Source organism: Corvus cornix, chromosome 2 (genome assembly GCF_000738735.6).
Source record: "Corvus cornix cornix isolate S_Up_H32 chromosome 2, ASM73873v5, whole genome shotgun sequence".
Classification (NCBI taxonomy): domain Eukaryota; kingdom Metazoa; phylum Chordata; class Aves; order Passeriformes; family Corvidae; genus Corvus; species Corvus cornix.
The window spans coordinates 122,700,064-122,721,980 of NC_046333.1; the positions used below are offsets into that span (position 1 = coordinate 122,700,064).

Consider the following 21,917-nt stretch of genomic DNA (forward strand, 5'->3'; position numbering starts at 1 on the left):
CCTCACATAGTTTTGTCATAAATAATGTTTACTGCCCAATACTTGAGTGCAGAAATCCAATTCCAGCACTGCAAGGAAAAAAGTTATAAAGATCAACCAATATAGAACATGAGAATTTTTTCATATCACAGCGTGTAAGTAACAAAGTACCTATAGCATCTTGCACTTAGTTCCAAAGTCTTTAGGGAAATTATAACTAAAACCAAGAAAGAGAGAGCACAAGAAGCAGCAGTGTGTTACTTGCATGGCATTGTTTCTCTTGGGCCCATGAAATTTGGAAGCATTTATAGAGCCAGTCTGAAGCCAGCTGGATGCTGATGGATTTTAACCTCAGCCTCTCAGTTTCAGAAAATGAAAATACAGAAAACTTTTGGAAGCTGATACAGCAGTCCTATGAAGACTGGAAGTTAGTCAATCTTGCCGGTAGCTCAATGTAACAAATTATACTAAGTAAATGAAACGTCAACCCCATCAGCTCGCAAAAAAATTTCAGGCTAGAAGACAACAAAAAGTACGTATCTGATGCCTATTCTTGCCTGGCACAGAAATGAGTGGTTACACACTTTTGAATCCTACTTTGTAAAGAGAAGTCTCATGTGGCTGGTTTGAATCCACAATAAAATTCCTGTCCTGATACCTCCAGCCATATTCACATGTTCTGGACTCTTGCGGAGCTCACAGCTTTTTCTCTTTGCTGTGTCTCAGCAGGAGCAGGCCGGCTTAGCATCCTCTTGCCTCCTGCCAGGGATGGAGGCGGTTGGCGACGGGGCCCCCCTCGACCTTTTCTGGGCCATAACTTTTGCAGGACCGAGGCCAGCTTCTGGCTGAGGCTGCGGTCCCAGCGAGCCCTTGCTGCCCGCCGGACTCCAGGTATCGCCCCGGGAGCTGGTGCGGGTTCCACCGCCCCCAGGGAGCGCACGGGTGCCGGGGCCGGGCGCGGTGCCCGGAGCGCGGCCGTCCCGCCCCGCGGGGTGCCGGGGAGGGGTGTCCGCCGCACGTCACCGGCGCCCGCGATAAATGCCCGGCGGGGCGGGGGCCGCCAGGAGAAGCGTGAAGCTCTTCGGGGCGGTAGTGGCGACCCGGAGGCGGGCGGGGGACGCGGCGGCTGAGCTCGGCGGCAGCCCCGCGCCGCGGCTCCGCTGCTGGACACGTCCGCGCCCGCCGCGCGGCTCCGAGCGCGGCTCCTCGCCGCAGCCAGCGGGGCGAGGCCGTGCCTGTGCCCCCGGCCCGACGCGGGCGTGGCGAGGAGGCGGGCGGCGGAGCGAAGCTGGCTGCGGGGAGAGCAGGCAGCCGCCGCCGGAGGGGTAAGGGCACTGGCGGGGGGTAGCATCCTCCCCGCAGCATCCTCCCCGCGGCGGCGGGGGACGGGCGGCGGCGGCAGGCCCGGCGGCCGGTGCGCTCCGGCCGGGTCGGCTGCCCCTCAGAGAGCGGGGCCGGGCCGGGGCGCCGGGTGCGGGCGGTGGCGGCGCGCTGGGGAGGACTCGGTTCTGCCCGTGCGCCTCTTTGTGTTTCCCTCCCAGCGGCTGGGTCCGGTGTGGCGGGATTCGCGCGTGCTCACCCAGGGTGAAGGACTGACCTCGGCTTTCCTACCTAAAGCACTCAGTCATGTAGCAGGAGTTGTTAAAACACCGCATTCTTGGAAGTGGTACTACTTTTTCTGAGAGTTTTCAGTGCTTTCCTTTGTTTGCTGACTAGAATAACCCCGTCTGCCCCGTTTTCGTGTCCGAGTTGAATACCTTTAGTTTCATGAGGGTTTTGGAAATCATGAAACAAAAGCTTTAATCAAGGTCATATTTTGAAATGCACCAAGAGGGGATATATTGTATCAAGTTAATAGTGTATTTCAGTTTACATTTTGGCAATGAGTGCAAGCCTCTAACCTTCTTTTGTTCTTAAGTTCCAATACTGGAAGACCTTATCTACAATCTAATCTTCATTGATGTCTGGCTCCTTTTATGTAGATATGAAAAGCATGCTTTCTGCATGCAGGCACTGAAATGTGCATGCCAATGTAATATATAAAACCACTTGAACAAACTGAAGTTCATAAGGTTGAAGATAAGCTATCTTCCCAAATCAACAGTATGCACTTACCAGAGTAAAAAATGCAGCATCTGCTTTCTCCCCCTAGAACAACAGTTACAAACTCTGTATGAACTAGAGTTTTTGTTGCTTAGTAAGTTCATACAGGCCAGTCCTTCAGTCTACAAATTACATTACTCTCTCTTATGCATTTACAGCCAACAAACCTGGAAGAAAGACTTTGTCTTGGAGCTAACTCCTGAGCATTTTGAGATCATTCATCATGAAGTATGTAGTACAGGAATGGCTCAGAGTAACTACCTTGCTATTCATAGCTCAAGCAGTTTCTGCAATGGTTCTTCCCAATGCCACGCTCTTAGAGGAACTTTTGGAAAAGTACATGGATGAAGATGGTGAGTGGTGGATCGCCAAGCAGAGAGGGAAAAGGGCTATCACAGACAGTGATATGCAGAGTATCTTGGATCTTCATAATAAATTACGGGGTCAGGTGTATCCACCAGCTTCCAATATGGAATATATGGTAAGAAAAAACGGATAGTGACATGCAGAAAAAAATGTTCTTAGAATAGTTGCTATCACTTTATAAAACAGCATACTTTCAGTCTTAGCTTGCTTGTTTTCTCACTTACAGAACTTGTCACTTGTTTGTCTTTTTTTTTTTTGTACAGGTATGAGCTGTGAGATAAAAATGCCTGTTTGTGGATCAAGTGTCATGCTCTACTAATATTAATGTGTTTAATTTCTCATAGCTTTCCTACCTTTAAGTGGCAGTTCCTCAGTGTTAGGGGCGAACTTCCAAAATTGCAGTACTCAATAAAGTTGATTGTAACCGTGGCCTAAAATGTTACTGTCTAAGAAGAGTACTGAACTATGAAGTTTCAAAATAGCATGCATGTATTCTTTCCCATGCTTCTAGGTTGGATGGAATTTCCAAGCAAAATGAGGGTCTTACAACAAGAAAGCCTTCTGTTTAAGTTGGCATGTATTACTAGAGGGCTGTATATTTCTGTGTTCAGATTAATAATGTAATGCATAATTTCTGTTTATTTTCTTTTTCCTTAAGAAGCCTCTAATATTTGGACTATTATTAGTGGCATTAAGTCCCATGTTTCTGAACTTTGTTTTTTTGCCATAATTCGAGGCAAATTCTACCTCTCCTTGCTATGTAGATGAAATCAGGTCACTAGAGCTTTTAAGAAGTCTAGAGGTTTGATAAGAACGGGCAACTTTTCTTTTTTCTGCACCTTCTTCCTGTGTTCACATGGTGTATTGTTGATTTATCTGTTCATGCACCAGAGAAATAGCATTGGTATAGATAGAGCTGTTTATATCAAATATTGCACACGTTTCATGATACTTGCCATGACAGAGGTTTATATTAACACATTTCCAGATGAAAATATTTTTCCCAGACTGGAGTGGTGTCTCTCAGCTTGGAGATCTAATTGAACTGAGCATATATATGTCCTGGAAAAACCATGCTTGCTTAAACCATCAGTAGAATCATAGGATGGTGTGGGTTGGAGGGGACCTTTAAAGGTTCTCTAGTCCACGCCCCATTAAAGGCAGTTTAACTTATCTATGTGAGTGTTACTGTATTAGAGTATATTAGAGCCATCAGAGAATTAGTTCAGAGAATCACAGGATATGTTGCCACACATCATCTCCAAAAAAAGGGATGATAATACCTGAAACCCCTTCAACCCGTTCAGTTACAATTGTCTGCATATATCCTTAAACTTTGTTTTCTGTTGTGACTTTTTCTGACCTTGTTATAGTAGAGGTCAACATTTTGTTCCCAGTCACTCAGGTTGATTTTTTTCTGGAAAGCTCAAGAAAAAGCTATTAAGTCTTTTTTTAAAAGAAGAATCGGGAAGACTGTTGTATTCCCAGGTTCAAATACCACAAGCCTTTTTCTTGAGATTCTGTGAAAGCCTAGCTGATTTGTAGTTACGCACTTTTTTCCATTCCTAATGCCATACTAAATTTGTCTGTCTTACATATCTTGGAAAGAAGAATTTGGATATACTCAAAGAAGTAAGGTTTTTGACAGCTTTACTCAAAGATTCCTCCAGCACTGCACACACTTGGGCTTGGACTCTGTGTTAGGTCTACATCTGGAACAAGTTTTTTTGGTTTTGTTGTTGTTTTTTCCATGCTCTCCAATGATGCCTGAGCCAGAGTACAAGTAGCATGGAAAAGCAATTACCCAGTTTTAACATCAAGGATGTTACTCAGAATAGGGCAGCAGCTTTCAAGCGGGTGGAACTCAATTCTGGCATAATATCCAAGGGAATCAGGGATTAGGATAGGCAAGAGTTTGAGATTTGTGAAGGTAAAGGGTCTGTGTAAAGCATGTGGTCAGGGACAGTTACCTGTGGAGGGACGGGGATCCATGAGAAGGGCATGGAGAGAGCTTGAGTGGTCAAGAAGATGTTGAGAAATCAGTGTTATGGAGAGAAAGAGCATTCGATGAATAGATGTGGTTAGGGTAAGACCTGTGACTGTGATTTGGATCAGAAGTTTATGGAAGGAGGTTAAGAGCACAGAAATTTGTGAAGAGAGGCTATTTGAAAATCTAAGCCTGTAAGTAGGGAGGAAGATTGTATCTGGAGGAATCAGGTGAGAGTCAGTATTGGGAATGGAGACAGGATGGTTTAGAAGACAGTAGGAACCACACGCTGCTTGAACAGAAGGAGGAAAGGACAGGATTTCTGATTGTTTGCACATATATTTTTATGGTACTCTTAGAGATTTTTCCTTTCAACGCCTTACCAAAGATGATTATCAGTGCTCCAGAAGAGGGAAAAAATCCCTCTAAATGCTTGCCTGATGTTTAGGAAGCTAGGTAAGGGCAGCTGAAATACCTTGTCCACTTTTGTTGTGGTTTATTAATATACACACGCTGGTTTATTAATATAGACATGCTGTGCTATGGGCACAGTCATGTCCCTATAAACTGCCCTTTGTGTTAGTAAACCCTTTCCTTGTGATTAGAGCTAGTCCTGCTTGGGGGAGTGAAGATGTATGTCTCACTGAACCTGAATGGAGATGATCAAGGTCCACATGCCTCACTGATACACCTGTGTCTCTATATATCTGTTGTATAGTTGAGAAGTTTAAGATCTCCAGGAGTGCTTGGAGCTGGGAGAAGGTGCGTGGGGGCTGCATGCTCTCACTGCACTGTTAGGTTACCTTAGGTTACCTGCTCCTACCAATGGAATGTACCTGAGTTGATGATGAGACTGATCCAAGTAGTTAAAGAATCAGATTTTATTTTAAACAATGTAATTTTAGGGTTTTTTTTCATTCTGAGACATGACACTCTCCCTACATAGCAGAATCAGATGAGTATCAGTGCTGATAAAAGAACATTGGAACGCATAAATAAGGAATGGGTGGGATGGAGAACCACATTGGGTAGGAGCTATTGGTTTTATTACTCCTTAAAAAGTCCAGCCTTACCTTTGAGATAAGCTCTCCAGCATATAAGATCTTGGTTGTATTAAAAGCAAAAAAACAAACAAACAAACAAACAAAAAAAAACCCCAAGGAAAACTAAAAAGTTGCTTTACTGAGCTGTATATTCTTACCATATGCTTTGAAAAAGAAAACATTACTGGGCTGTCATAGTTCAGAGACCTAAAGTTACAGTGCAGTAAGATTCACAGTAGATAGGTCTAATGAACAAAGTATTCTCATGGTTGTCTGGCTGAACTTACTGGATGAAAAGTTCATCTTCCCAAGTATTGTAGCTCTGGTGGTAAGCAGTAATGAATTCCTAAGATAAGAGGATAAGAATAGAGCATGTAAAAAGAGAAACTTCTGCAATGAAGCACCCCAGCTTTCAGCAAACAGCAGCTTAGAGACTTCCTGAATCTGCCGTTGCACTTTTTTCATCAGATAGAAAAGTCTCAGAGGGAATTTTCTTTATGAATCTGAACGCTTCTGAGTCCACTTATATTTTTTGAATCCATGGCATCAATTTGCAGAGCTCTATAAATTAAATTATGCAGTGGGTAAAAAAGTGTATTTGTTTGGCTTTAAACTTGTTCTTCTATTTGATGCCTTGTTTTTCTTTATTGTGAGAAATAATAATTTCCTCGTGATCACAAGGCTTTCAGCTGAAGAATCCTAATTCCTTTACTTGAAAACTATTCTGTCTGAATTTTGGTCTTTATCTGCTATGATTCTCCTGTTTGCCTTTTAATGCAAAGGGAACAAAGAAAGTATAGCCATGGTATACTGCAAATTGTTACAATTGTATTTATTTTCTTCACTTCCTAATAATTTCTAACATTCTTTTACTTTTTGACTTAGTGACCTATAGCTGACATGTTTCATAGAGCTATTCACAATGACTTCAAGATCTTCTTAATGTGCTGTCATTTACTACTGAGATGTTATATACACTACTGTGTATATAGAGTTGGCTATTATCTCCAGCAATGTCCTTATTACTTTGTATGTATTCACATTCAGTGCTATCAATCATTTTGTCTTCTAATCACTTATGATTAGTGAATCTCCTGTCTTTATGTTTTATTTTTCCTATCCTGTTTTTACCTACCTTAAGTAGTGAATCCTGCTTAAGTTAGGTAAAGTGCATTCTCTTTCCTTGGGCTGTTGTGAAGAAGGTATTCTGCAGAGACCATGGAAACGTATTGCGGGAATCTGAAAAATTATTTTGTATTCCTAAACCTTTTTTTGTCATTTGTCACTTCTCTCTTTACCTTATGATATCTTAATTTTGTGTGTTGATTTTTAAGTAACTTAGGAACTCTGTGGAAAACCTAACTGCACTTAACTATTTTCCACATGTTGACACCTTCAGGGTGTAATATATTCGGGAGTAATTACCTCTGTATTTCATATTTTTTTAACTTCTCCTATAAAATCATCCTGGTGGAAGTCAGTTTTTAGTCTGCAGTTTCTCAGGATGTTCTAGAAACTTTTAAAAATATTATCAACAATGTGCTGGGTTTTGTTAATGTGGTAACAAGGTCATTTTAAGAGAGACAGTGTAATGCACAGTAATCAGAAGTTTTATGAACCAGTTTTTTCAGGTTCTTGAAGGATATTATTTGGCCCTGGCAATTTGTTACTCTCAATATTTTCAGTTTTGGCTATTGTTTCTTGAGGCTGTTATGGATCCTCCACCTCATCTTCTGTCTCTTTTTCTGTATAGAAGAATTCTGGTGTGAGAACATGCATAAGCTCCTCTGTGGGGAACAGTATTGCAAAAATTCATTAAACTCCTCTGCAATGGCTTTATATGACCTTATGACTGCATGTTGGATCATTCTTTCCTAGACTTCTTCCTTCAAAGCTGAAATAGTTTTTGGGTTGTTGACATGAGGACTTAAATGGAAAAAGAAAAATCTTTTTTTGAGGTTATGATGAACAGTGTGTTATGAAAATGCACAGCAAATGAGTGTTGTATACTTTTTTACCTGTATTGTTTCCTTTTAAAGAAAGGTGTAAGGAACATTTTTGCTGCGCACATGAATTTAACAGCACTGGAAGGAGAGGAGAGAGGAATGAGGTTTCCCTGCTCCCCTTCTAAAGCACCTGAACAGAGCTAAGAGCATTGTGTGAAATGTCCCCCCGTGGCCCTCACGCCATGTATGCGCTTGGGGTACATCCATATGAAAGAGATGCTTGAGCGAGTACTGGAAACTGCAGCCAAGTGCTGCTGGCCATATTCAGTCTGACCAGATCAGGTCTGTGAGCTGTGGCTCAGCTGCTCTGCAGCTGCTCAGGTGTCCTTGTCTGGTCCTCTACTGTGCTGGAGCTGCCTGTGCCTGCCCAGCTTTTCTTGCCAAAGGCCTATCCTTTAAGGAAAAAATGGGAACCATCGTGCATTGTCATATATTTGTCAATGGTTTGTTGGGGATTTATGTGAAATAGTCCCCTTATTCTCTTATTCAGTTAGAAAGGGTTTGCTGCATATTAATAAATTATTTGTTTTTGGCACCACACCATAACCCTGAAACTTCCTGAACTCCTAATCTTTTTTTTTTTTTTCCTTTGGAAGTGTTGGTTGTGTGTCATGAACTGAAATTTCAAAAACTTTTTTCCCAGTAATTTAATTGGTAACATTGCACCTTAGTAAATCTGAATATGTTAATGAAAACTGAGATTTTCTTAATGATTATTGCAGTCAAGACTTTAAAAATAGTCATTATTATTTGGATAATGGAAGTTGTTAATTCCTCTATATTGCAAACAGTTGTAGTTTGCAAAATGAAATGATTCATCAAGGATAATATTCACAAAAGTAATTTTGATTAATGAATTCATAATGCACTCTATTTTAAACCATTCTTTTAGTATTCATTCCTTGATCTCATACTTATTTTCCCAAACAAAGAAGTCAAATGGTTCATGTGAGATCCTCATTCCATGCATGTGCCTTTGCTGTACTTAAGAGTATTCAGGTTTCCAGCTTGATAGATAGCAGAGCATTTCAACCTGGTATTTCTTGGCCCTGAGCCAGGCACTGCATTTTATAATTATTGTAATTGGAGACACCAGTGTCTTCTAGGGCAAGGAAGTCTTTGCTTATTTTGGTATCTCTACTCTTTTGGACAGATCCTGCCAATAAATACTAGGGGTGTCATTGCAAAGCCCATACCTTCCTTCTATAAAGTTTTATATTGGAAAACTAGTGAGGAAAATACCAAGTTCTAGAGGTGCTTTTAAAACAGTTCAGATTAGAATATTTATTTGGTATAGCTGTGTGGTTGTTCAGGAAAATTGTGGATGGGTATCTGGCAGCAGTATTGGACCTGTATTTTGTTTACAGAGGGGGGGAAAAAAGAAATATTTTTATTCTTAGTTTGTGTTGGTGTATTACCTCTGAAGGTCTTTGAAAACCTTGACAGTGATGTGTTGAAAGTGCTGATACCATATAATTCCTTTCAAAACCATGACTAATTCATAACTTCTATGGGACCTTATATTTTGGGAGGCTTGAAGATTTGCCTCTCCATTTCAGTAGCTTCAGGAGCACTTCAGAAGAAAAAAATTAAGAAATATTGCTCATTTAGATTTTTCTAAATTTTTTTTCAGTAGGCAATCTTCTGTTATATTTAAATTGAAGCCATTGGACTTCGGATTATATGAACCCATTAGTGGATATAGCTCTTGCATGATAGTAAAAAGTCATTCATGGCATCATAGTGACTGAATAAGGATTGAAGTAAATTTTGTTGCTATTTTGTGATGCATGTAGGTCCTATGATCAGTTTAAGTCTGGGAGTAGCAGTTTTTTCTATGGGTATCTGTAAGTTCCCAGCTGAGGTTTTATTTTTTTTTTTTTATAGTATTACTAGGAGAGTTGAAACAGCATTAGGAAACATAAAGGAAGACCTTGTAGTGGACATACATGTTTTGGTGAATTTTTCTGCTCCCAAGTGCCCTGTTAAATTTCCTGGACCTTTCTGACAAAACTTTTTGATGTCTCTGTTTAGTGTATTTTACCCATCTTGCCAAAACTCTTCAGGGATGCCTGATTAGAAAAAATTCCTGTTCCTTTTGAGCAGAGGGCTTTGGTTTATGGAATTCCCTAAGTGGCTGAAGAGCACTTTGGGTGCCAAGAACAGAGCAGCTCTATTCAGAGTGAACCTGCCTGCTTTCCCTCTGGTTTTCCACTTTTCTGCTCCTCTTCAAAGATTGGTAGAAGTGCTTCAGCTCCTTTGCCTGTGCTCAAAGGCTACTGACTCTGCATCAAAGAACACAGTGACGTTGACTTATCCTCTTATTCTCCCTGGCAGTTCTAGCAAAGGATTGTGCAATGTGAAGTGGCCAAGAAAAAAAAGTGGTATGACTTCTATTGATGTAATGCCAACAACAACTAAGCAACTCCAAGTAAAGAAACTGAAAGTGTAAAGTAGCAAAAAGGCTCACTGTCTCAAAGTTTAAGGGAGCCTTCCCAAAATAAAATAATTAGCAACACAGGACAGACACTGTTCATCTTTTAGTTTTGCTGTCAGAGAACTTCTTTGTCCTCATATAAAAAAAGACCATTAAATATTAATCACTAGTAGGAGAATCTAAGCTTAAGTACAAAATATGAACAGAACACAGAAAGGATCAATGAGATTTATAAAAGTAGCTCCCTGTTGCCTGTCATCTTCATGATGTTTGCCTCGAAATATTCCTTATTTTTTTACTTTTAATTGAGAAAAAAACCTTATTTCTTAATATTATTTCATTGAAATGCTAGATATGAATTTATTCTGTTATATGTAAATATAATCAGCCTTAGATTTGGCGTAGGTAGAGTGACTGTCATAGGAAAAGTGTGATTCATTCAAAAGACTATCCTCTGTCCATTTAAAGATGGACAAATGTCACTTCATTATGAAAGAAGATAACAGTTTCTTAAAATGAGGCTGTTAAATCCAGAATTTGGCTGCCTGATAAATATCACAATAGATTTGTCCTGAATTCCCTGTTGGATCTTCAAATGGTCAGGAATTCCTTCAATACATTTTTTCAATGCTTTTTTGAGATTTTGTTTGAAAATATTTCTGACAGTAATGCCAGGTCACATATGATCAATGGATGCTCTCTGGCAGTAAGTTCAATTCAGTTATGTCAAATCACAGTGGTCATCTTTAAAAAGCATTTAGTTTGACACATATTTGACATACCACGGCTAATTCCTGTTCAAAGTCCAGGAAATTCTGTAGCATCTCTAAAACTGCTGTACGAAAGCAATCAGTTACAGTGAGTTTAACCCGCTAATCACTATTAGGATTTGAGGTAAGGACTTGTGCTCTGGTCAGTTTGTGATTAGCTATAAATATTCATGAATGCTATTTGTAATGAATGTGTGCAATTCATGATTTGACAATGGACAAACTGGAGAAATCAAGATCGGCTTTCGTGCTGTTGCTTCGCTTCCATTCCTGTTAGAATATAGAAGTGAATAGATGATTTTTAGTCATGTTCTATTCGAAAGTCTTAATGCACTGCTTTTTAAAAGCAGCTAAGTAAATGAACTGTTTAAAAACACCTTGGAAAGCTGAATATTCCAGCAAGGTTTTTTTAATATGCTTAGAGTACACAGAGAATTAAACGTGATTAGTCATGTCTGCTGGTTCCTATTCCTGGTTTTACTTCTTGAACACAAAAAGCTCAAACACATGAAGCTGTAATAGGGAGATACTTCTAAATATTGGTGCAATTTTTTCAGTGTTTGGGAACAATATTTTTGGCCTTATACTACTTTCCTGTTTCCAGGCAAAAGCCACAGTTTTCCTGCTTTTCACTCTTTTCCAAAAGAGTAGCCGAAACCTCAAGGTCTATTCAGGGATCTCTGCCCGGTTTAAAGCTCTATAAACTCCAGTCTGCCACACGGTAGCATGTAAGTTCCTTACCATTTCATTTCTAGCCAGGTAGTAGTTTTCCAGCAGAAAATGCCTGTCTTAACTTTCTCAGTAGAGGAAAGTTTGGCAGTTTTAGCTATTCTCTTTGTGCTTAAAGACTATATCACTACTAGTTAGTATTGTTGGGTTTTTATCTTCAAGGGAATTTTGCCTGGTGTTACAGTACTCCTGAGGTTTTGTGGTCACTGCTGTGTGAGGGACCTCAGGCTATGGGGAGGCCACATTTTTTTCTGACTCAAATGACTGGAGGTAAGCATCTCAGTTGAGTGCAACTTACTTACTTTTCAGATGTGCTAATTATCAATAGTTTTCATGGACTTCCTTCAGCAACTTTGTACTGATGAGATTGCCTCGCTGAAGCAAGGCTGAAAGACAAGCTGATGAAAACTGCCAATGTCTGTTCATCAAGAAGAGATCTTGTCAAACCAATCCATTTTATTTTTGAATGACCCAGTAATTAGGGAAGTATTAGGTGCCATATTTTGACTCTGGAAAGTTCTTGACACTCTCTACCCTGACGTTTTTGTGAGAGAGGGAAAATTGACATAACCTCCTTTTAAATAGGTGGAAGGTTGAAGGTGTTGATGTGTTGGAGCCTCTTCTGTTTTGGTTAAACATTTATGTTATGACTTGTGTGAGCAAAGAGTACACCTGAAAACTGCAGTGTGTGTGTGTGTGTGTGTGTGTGTGTGTATATGTATATATATATATATATACTATATAATGTGGGCACAGGATGGGATTGTTTTAGAGAACACGATCAAAATTAGAACTTGAGAAGTAGAAATAATGGTCGGGGATCAACATGATGAAACTAAACTGCAAGGTATGGAATAAGGCAGAAATCAAACAGGTAAAATGCAAGGGATAAAATGTAGAGGTAAAAATGCAGTAAAAAGATGCAGGAGTTCTACTGACTTAAAAAATAATATGCGGCACCAGTGTGTGAAGGGAGACTTTTGTGTGTGAAATGGATGAGAACTTGTCTGAAATACAACATCCATTTTTGGTAATTTTTAAAGAATGGTCTACCCATTCTAGAGATAATGAAAGAGATTAATGAGGTTGATTATTAAGACAGAATATGTGATTTATGAGATGTTTGAAAGAATGAAGCAGCTGAATTTGGTTAATCTGGGAAATAAAAAGGGTAGTTACAGATGAGAGAGATTTCTTTTTTTGTGGCAATAAAACGTCAGATAGCATTTGTAGAGCAGGAGGTTTAGGTTGCATAACAAGGAGATCCTCTTTACTCTTACAATCATTAAAATCCAGAAGAAAATGAAAGTAAATATTATTCTGAAAATACTATTACTAATTTTAAGTTACAAAAATTTGGATAATACACATATATTTGTCTAAGTAGAAAAGGCTAGGTATAGTCAGGATCAGTCTCTTGAAGTAACTTTTAACTGTACCTTTCTGTCTTTCCGTGCTGGTGCTGTGCAGGTGATTTCTAGTTTTCAACTGTATTTCTGGCATATTTGCTCATGGCATTTCTCATTCTGTGTTTCATCTTTCATTTTTTTTTTCCATCTCAGTGTCATTAGTCGTAATACAGTGGATTCTTTTAAAAAGTAAATAAATACCCATACTGTACTGTGGTATTTACTTTACCACTCTTTCCCTATATTTAGAATGTATACAGCAATGAGGTATTTATACTATGCCATGGTAAATGTTTACTTTCAGTGGTGCCCACTGTACTTACTTTTCCATCTTTACTGAGCTTAAATTTTAGCTCTTCTTTAATTTCCATATAGTCCCAGTCCATATGATTTTTTTCTGCCTTCCAACATATGTATTGGAGAAAGTATCTCCAATTAAAATGTAACCACTGTTGAGGGCATTTAAAAATTATTTTTACTGGAAAATGTTTTTTGAGCTACTGGCCTTTGCAGTTCTATTGCAATACCTTTTGGTGTAGTAGGTGGACTCATGCTGCTGTGGCTTGGATGAGAATGTACACTTTTGATTTAACACTTACACAACACAAATGGTGGGATTCATCTCTCTGAGCTTCTGATGTCTGTGGTGTAGATGTCTGCATTTGAGCCAGTCTCCTTTATAATTAGTAGAGAAAAATGAGAATCTCCAACACCCAGTTTATCTCACTTAAAGGTGGGTAGCTAAAATTATCTTCCCCTATAGATGCTTATTTGTGTATGTAACTGCAAAAGTTATTTAGATAACAGCTCAGATGTTGGTATCTGTTTTGAGGCTGTATAAATTCAGGGGAGGTTAATCCCACCCCATGTAATTTGTTTGGCTGTTGATGAATTTTAAGATGTGGTAGATAGCCTCACTGAAACAGAAGCTCCTCCAATAAACAGAACATGGGTTTAGGTCTACACTCTACCTGAACCCCATGTTGAGAGAGGTTAAATTCCAAATTTGTTGTCTAGTCTATAAAACTAAACTGGCATTAGCTGTGGTTTATTTTAATATGATATGTTGTAACCCAGAAGCAGTCAGATCCATATTGTCTGCAACATACCTGCTGCAAAATGTCTTGCAATCTTCTGGGATAGAGGAAGAGTCAGTGTCTGGAAGCAGTAACTGCTGCTACCATTCAGTTTAACCTGCACAGCTGGATTTTGGCTTCAGCCAGGGTAGTGTTTGAGAACATTTGTGAAACACTAATAGTGCCATATCTGTGTGTCTTTGATGGTGCACTAGTTTTAACAGGATACTGATGAAAGAAGTGCCTGTGTTGACAAGTGTTGTGGTGCCATTGAAACAGGTTTGTAGAGCAAAAGAATTGATGCTGAGAACCTGACATTCATGCTAATTGCTTTTCAGGGGGGTTATTTTCTGCTGGGTCTTTCTGTGTGGAATGAATACCCATGGACAACTTCAAAGTGCACTCTAGCAGTGTTCTGCAAAACAAAAGGAATAGTTTCAAGGAGGTTCATACTTCTGAGCAGTTTGTGGTATTTTCAGTGTGTGCCTGTCTCAATGTAGAAAGCCAACCCTGATGATGAGCCCTTATCCAAAAGGTAGGCATCATGTAGTTTTCTGACAATGTGGGCAATACTTTTTCTTGATTAAACAAGTTGAATTACGTTGCATGTAGTACCAAACAATTCCCAGTCAAAGTGCTTGTCAGACCTGGGAATCAGCTGCCTTGTTGCACTTTCATCTTCTTGTGCTCCTTTCAGTACCCTGTATTGACCAAAGAAATCTGATAGAGCAAAGTTGTTGAAACCTGGTCATGTCAGAGCATGGATGAGGGAACTAGTGGATGAGATATCAGATGCTGTGCACACCTACATTTCAAAAAATTATAGTCTCCCTTTTTATGAAAAGAAATATCCTATATTTTTAAGTAATGGTGTTTGAAGATTTAATTCATCCTTTGTCAAACAAAAAAACCCTTGCCTATAGCTATGCAGCGATTTCTTTTTAACTTTACCATTTGTTTCAAAGAGTTGTTTTAAAAGTGTCCTTAGTTTAAATCTGTAAAATGCCAACTGCTTCTGAGTATTATGGGAGAACTTTTTGAGTTAAGCTTAAAGCTTAATTCAGGTCAGATCAGTATATATTTCAGTAGCCAGATTTTAATATCACTAAAGACACTGTGGTTAAAATTTGAGAAATGCTTAGTTCTGGTAGGATGTAAAATAAATAGGTTGCTGTGACTCTTCATATTCTTCTATTTTTATTCTGGCTTCTTTTAAAATGCCAAGCATCTTGGCATTTTAAAGATCACTAATTAGTTTTTTATTTGTTTGAAGTTCTTCATTGTGTAACTTGATCTGAGTGAACATGAAAACATAGGTGTTTATCTTTCTTTGTATATGAAGATGCTTTCATTGTTTGAAGCCAAAAGCTTGCCATCATGTGAGTGAAACAAGGGAGTGCTATTAAAAGCACAGGAATAAAATTCCTATTCCAGTAAAGAGGTATGTTTTAAATACTTAGGCAGATTATTTTACATGTTTGTTTCATTTAGCCTGCTTTGTGAACAAAATGCACTATATTTAGAACTAATCTGACAGGATTGGTACGAAAAAACTTCAAAATAAACAGTCTTTTAATCCTTAGAATGAAGATACACCGTTTTTTTTCATATAAGTTCAGTTAGAATAATTAGTTTAGGAGAGAAATTTGGATCTCCTGTTTTAACTACTGAAAGAGAAGGACAAAATTCAAGGTGGTATCAAAAATGTAAAGAGGCTCCTTCCTGTTTCTGATCCCATCTCTGAAGCAATGATTAGGCATGTTGATAATTCAGTAGAAAATCTTTTGAATTCTTCAAATTCCAACTACATGTAGCTGTAGAATTGGCCTTTAAAAATACCTTAAAGCTTAATTTTCTGTGAGTGAGCTGTGATATGGCATTGCAATCGTACAGATTTCTTGTACAAACTTTTAATTTGTTTTCAGAAATTTCATATTTATTCATAATTTTATTAGCACTTTTGTATAATTTTTGCATAACTGGAGTAGTCAGATATATATTTAAGATCATTTTCCAAGTGGTTGCATCAAGGATTAGGATACCATTTATAGAAACACAGAATTGGTAAGGTTGGAAGGGACCACAGTGGGTCATCTGGTCCAACCTCCCTGCTCAAGCAGGGTCATCCTGGAGCACATGACACAGGATTGCATCCAGATGATTCTTGAATGCCTCCAGTGAGGGAGACTGTGCCTCCTTTCTGGGCAACCTGTTCCAATGCTCAGTCACCCCCACAATGAAGTTCTTCTTCGTGTTCAGGCGAAACTTCCTGTGCATCAGTTTCTACCTATTGCCTCTTGTCCTGTTGCCTGGCACACTGAGAAGAGCCTGGCTCTAGCCTCTTGGCAGCCTTGTACCTGGGCTTATTATTCCCCAGGTGAAGGACCCTGCCTTTACCTTTGTTGAATTTCAGCTGGTTCTTTTCTGCCCATCTCTCCAACCTGTCCAGGTCCTTCTGAAGGGCTGCACAGCACTCTGGGGTATCGGCCACTGCTCCCAGCTTTGTGTCATCAATGAAACTCCTGAGGAGACATCTGCCCCTTCATCCAAGTAATTGATAAAAAGTTAAACAATATTGGGGCCATTATTAAACCTTGGGGGTCACCACTAGTGACAGGCCTCCAGATAGATCCTGTGCCACTGATTACAAACCTCTGGGATCTGCTGTTCATCCAGGTCTCAGCCCACCTCACTGTTCACTCATTCAGTCCACGCTTCCTGAATCTGCCTGTGAGGATGCTGTGCGAGACAGTGTAAAGAGCCTTGCTGAAGTCAAGGTAGATGATATCCACTGCTCTCCCCTCATCCAGCCAAGTAGTTGGTTCATCATAGAAGGTAATTGGATTGGTCAAGCATGATTTACCTTTAGTGAATCTGTGCTTACTACTCCTGATCACCTTGTCCTTCATGTTGGTAGAGATGGCCTCCAGAATGGGGTGCTCCATTGCCTTTCAAGGGATTGAGATGAGGCTGACTGTGGTCATTTCCTGGGTCCTCATTCTTGTTCTTTTTGAAGACTGGGGTGACATTTACTTTCTTTCAGTCCTCAGGCACCACTCTGATCTCCACAAGCTTTCAGACATGATTGTGAGCAGCCTCACTATTGTGTCTGCCAGGTCTCCCAGCACTTGTGGATGCATCCTGTTAGGGCCCAGTGACTTGTTGATGTCAAGTTTGGCTAGGTGTTCTCCTCAGTTCTCCTTGACTGAGGAAAAGTCTTCCTTCCAGCATTCCATTACTGTACTCTCCTTGATCAGAGATCCCTGAGGGCTGGTCTTGTCAGTGAAGCCCAAAGCAAAGAAGGTGTTCAGTACTGCCTTCTCTGTGTCCTGTTACCAAGATCCCCTCTCCATTTAGTAGCAGGCCCACACTATCCTTAGTTTTCCTTCTGTTATTGATGTATTTGAACAAGTCCTTTGTTTTGTCCCTGTTGTCCTTCACCATATTCTTGAAGGGCCCTGGCCTTCCTTGTCTCATTTTTATTTACTCTGACAGCCTCTCAATATTCTTTCCAAGTGGTCTGACCCTGTTTCCATCTCCTGTGTATTTCCTGGCTATGCTTGAGTAATGACAGGAGTTCTTTATTCATCCACACAGGTCTCTTGATGCCTTTGCCTGATTTCTTGCTCATCGGGATGCATCATCCTTGAGCCTGGAGAAGATTGTCCTTGAATATGAAGTTTCCCTCTTTTTATTAAAGGTCATTAGAGTGATCCTGGAGATTGGGAAACCTTTTCATTTCTACATTGATTTGGGTTTGTGTTTTATGGCTCCTGTCTTGGTAGGCCTTGGAGACACAAGCAACTGTGACTTCTAGCTCTTCTATCTCTTTTTCATCTACTGGCTGTAGGAGATAAGTGGTGTTTTATTTCTACTTTTTCTCTGAAGTTTGTGGTAATCAAGAAAGTTAATCTCTAGGAAATTCTTTGGAACTGGGACATTTGGAAATTCTTCCAGAATGTTTCATAAAATTGATGTTCTTTAGTAGAGTTTTGGTTTTTTTTAATTTTAACTTCCATTAAAGACATTTCAGGAAGTGGTGGCTTTGAGAAAATGAGCCCATTGAACATTAATACTACACTTAAGGAGGGTTTATCCTATAGTGCAATTTAGACTTGACTGATTTTTTTTACAACTGAATATGTAATGCTTTTGCTATTTACTCCATCACATCTCAAAATATACTTTAGTGATTAAAATGAGAAAGAAATTAAGTTTCATCTTGGTAATCATAAATGCAGCTGCTTCAAGGAAGATGTATTATGATGAGGCCTAGAAAGTGGGAAGTGTGCTTATCTCTGGCTAGGCAGGGTAAAGGGAGTAAAGACAATATTTTATACTGTGGATGAAGGCAGAGAAACAGTTAAAGAAGACAGAACTTTTTTTGAAGACCATATCCAATTTCAACAGCGCTTGGAGTGTGGGTGTCCATCTGTCAGGAGGATTAACGATGAATTTAAGTTTTTCATCAAAAAGTTGTTCTTGCAGAGTTCTGGATGGCTCTGTCACGCATAGCTTTCATCACTCTTTAAAGAAAATTTTGTTAAAGGTAACTACTTCACAAGCTTGAAGAGTTGATTCAAGCAGCTACTATTGATTGCCTAGCCCTAAACTTTTTAAAGTATCACTATTTCAGTTAAAATATATGCATAAAATATTTTTAACCTTGTGTGGTGAAAAAAATAGAAAAACAGTACAATTCCTTTAACCATGACTGCTGTTTTAAGAGTTGAAAATGTGGGGGGAAGCTTTACAAGAGAATATCTTCTGATATTCTGAATAGCTATAAGAGCTATAAGAAATGGTAACTAGCCTTGGAGGTAGGAAGTTCTAAAACTGAGCAGGTGCCCAAATTTTGCTCCATCATAAGTCTAATTTATTCTAAATTTGTATTTCAGAGTCCAGTTGGCAAAACTATTCTTAATAGCAGTTATTTGGCAAATGTGTTAACTTTATGATTTGTTCATCCCAAGAGCTAAATCTACATGTTGTAAGATTTTGAGGTGACTTAATATCATGCAATATATGCAACAAAGACAAACTGTAGTGGCTTTTATTTTAAAATATTATGGTCTTGTGATTTTGTGGTAGAAGATGAAGCAACTGTACTAAAGTCTATAAGACCAAAGTAGAAGTCTCATGGAGGAAGTATGTTAACCTTCATGTGTTTTTACAATGGGTACAATAGCGAGAAGAACATTTTATGGTGGTGTGACAACTAAAGGGAGGAGAAAAACAATTATACAAACTGTCATATAAAACTTCCTGGTCTAAGATTTGAATATTTTCTTATGGAGATTAAAAAAAATTGTTGTTTATGACACAGAAATAATGGCCTAGGATGGTGAATAGAAAATTCATACTGTTCTCTAAAGTCAGTGGTCTTCGTATCCATAGGTGGGTTAAAAGATTTATTCTGCCATTATTATACTGTTTTGAGTATTTCTGTCAAAATAAATATTGAATTTCGGGAGCCAAAATGTACCCTGTAAGTATTTTACTTGCTGGTAATATTAATAATAACAGACCAAATGCAGTCCAATATGTTAGAAACTTCTGAAGAAGAGAAGCAAGAACAGATATTCTAGGATTAAATTGAGTGATAATAAACTCTTTACATAATCATGGTCTTGTATAACCAAGGACATACTTGTTTTTAATGAGTTATCTGATTAATAATTTGAAAACTGCATGTCAAAATCAGTAGAAAAATAAATATTAGCATGTGGAATTTGTCTGTTATATTTGTGTAGTTTTTGGCTGTGTTAAGGATTTTTCTACCTTTTATCTGTGCCAAAAATTAGTAGACATGATCTCCAGTGTCTGCATGGGAATTTGGATCTGGAAATACTGAATTACTGTTATTTAGATAGCATAGTCTCACTTTATAAAACTTACTCTGAACGTATGATGAAAGACTTGAGGTTCTATCAAGACGTGTTTCTCTCCTGGAAATATTCTAGTTTCCTAACCTGAGTGTTGGTATTAGAGAGTCAAGTATCTGGAAACTATTTCAGCAGCTATCAGGAAATTCCAAAAGTCAAGCAGAAGTATGGGTACGTTGCATTAGAGCCATGGACCACTTTGAGCAAATCCCAGCTTACTGCAGTAAAAACTATGCATACACAGTATGGTATGATTTTTTTCAAGAAGAGTGTGTCTTAGTATGCTCTTGAAAGAAAGAAACTTGGATTTGCCTTTCAGCTGCAAGCTTATTCCTCCATCTCCCTAAAAGAATAAAAATTAAGGATAAACAACAGTTCATAATCTTTCTTTGACTTTTCTAAGCATGCCTCTTACTATCATGAATGTCTCTTTTTTGCCAACCTGGCCATAAAATCAAGGAACGACAACCTTACTCTAGTTTTCATAATTTGTGTTTGAATTGTGCATTATTTCAACAAAAGCTGGTTATAGAAAAGGAAGAGGAAATTGCATTCATTTCACATAAACTATTAGTTTAGAGTAAATAAAGCCTTGTTTGAAAGCAGGTTGGATAAAATACCCTTTTGGCTAAGAAAAATGCCCATTACCAAAAAGAAAGCTCACGAGACAGAAAATGCACTTAATTTCGCTTGGAAAATTGAACTAAGCCTTTCAGTTTCATATTTGTGCTTTATTCACTGCAGCATGGCTGCACATGGTTTCTAAAGGGAATGCTGTGAAGGGATTAAAACTTTTTTTCTCTTGGTGAAAACATTTTTCTTTCTTACGTAACACAAATGCAGCAGACATTTTTTCAAGTCTTACTTTTCAGTCTTCTGCCTCAGTAAAAGAAACTTCAAAAATTCGAAAAAAGGACAATTTTTTTTTTCTTTTAAGAACAAGATACATACCAAATATTTCTAAGAATTTCCCTTTCTTGCCTTTCAAATTTCAGACATGGGATACAGAGCTGGAGAGATCTGCAGAGTCATGGGCTGAAGCCTGTCTCTGGGAACATGGACCAGCAAGCCTTCTTCCATCAATTGGACAGAATCTGGGGGCACACTGGGGAAGGTAATTTAAGATACTGTTTTATGTAATGTATGAGATTTTTTAAAATCTAACAAAATTTGCTTGTTACTTAAAGGAACAATGGTAGAAGCTACAACTTTTGAATGATCTAATACACTGCTACTGGCTTCCCTAGGTACAGACCTCCAACATTTCATGTCCAAGCATGGTATGATGAAGTGAGAGATTTCACATATCCTCATCCTCATGAATGCAACCCATATTGTCCATACAGATGCTCTGGTCCTGTTTGTACACATTACACACAGGTATGTAGGTGTGCTTGATTTTTATCAGCTATGGGAAAGAATGGCAGAGACTTCCAGCTAGGTTGCTGTCTGACACTTGGAGCACACTAAACTTGCAGTAGATACCACAGCACAAAAGCCCAGCAAGGGCTTATTTACACTCCATAGTTACAACCACTGGGTGTATCAGTCACAAAGTAGGGTTGTCATACAAATCTTTAGATTTCATCCTCATAAATATCAGCAGGATGAGGAAAAAGGTCGCAAACCCCAGTGTTAACTGAGTGTTACTGCTCAGTGCACTTTGCATAATCCAGATAGTCCTTCCCATAATATGTTGCAGGAACAGCTCATTAAAAAAAAAAAAAAAAGTTTTCTTAGGTGAATTCCTCAGATCAGACTAGTTTTTAAGACCTTGTTTTAACTTCAGGAAGATTTTAAGATAGCATAGAGATTATTTACCTCATACTTCTGAATTCTGTGTATCCAGACTGAATTTCTTCTGAAGGCTATCAGCGTATTTTCAGTGTATGGGAAATACATAATCTTCAGATTATACTACAGTCCACATATAATTTTTGACATAATAATGGAAAACTTAAAAATTATTGCTCTTTGAACACTAATTTTCTGTTTACTGACATAATTTACAATTGTATCTAATTTTAAAGTAGAGTTACCTCTATGTTCTTATTTACCATTTCTATGAAAGTACCTGTAATTACATTTACTATTACATGCAAGATCAGTACATATATACAGCTTTTT

At 38.7% G+C, this 21,917-nt stretch overlaps 1 protein-coding gene across 5 annotated transcripts in view; it reads left to right on the forward strand.

Annotated features, from left to right (window-relative positions):
* Positions 1–1,191: 1,191 nt before the first annotated feature.
* Positions 1,192–21,917, forward strand: part of CRISPLD1 (cysteine rich secretory protein LCCL domain containing 1) — a 37,266-nt gene continuing 16,540 nt past the window's right edge. For 2 of the 5 annotated variants that reach the window (XM_039549745.1, XM_039549744.1), the window contains exons 1-4: positions 1,220–1,304; positions 2,241–2,563; positions 20,786–20,904; positions 21,038–21,170. In XM_039549745.1, the coding sequence (XP_039405679.1) occupies positions 2,306–2,563; positions 20,786–20,904; positions 21,038–21,170 (510 nt within the window). In that variant the 5' untranslated portion in view covers positions 1,220–1,304; positions 2,241–2,305. Of the gene's footprint in view, positions 1,305–1,527; positions 1,646–2,240; positions 2,564–20,785; positions 20,905–21,037; positions 21,171–21,917 lie in introns of those variants that run through there. The other 3 variants (XM_019289349.2, XM_039549746.1, XM_019289350.1) reach the window with 3 other exon arrangements.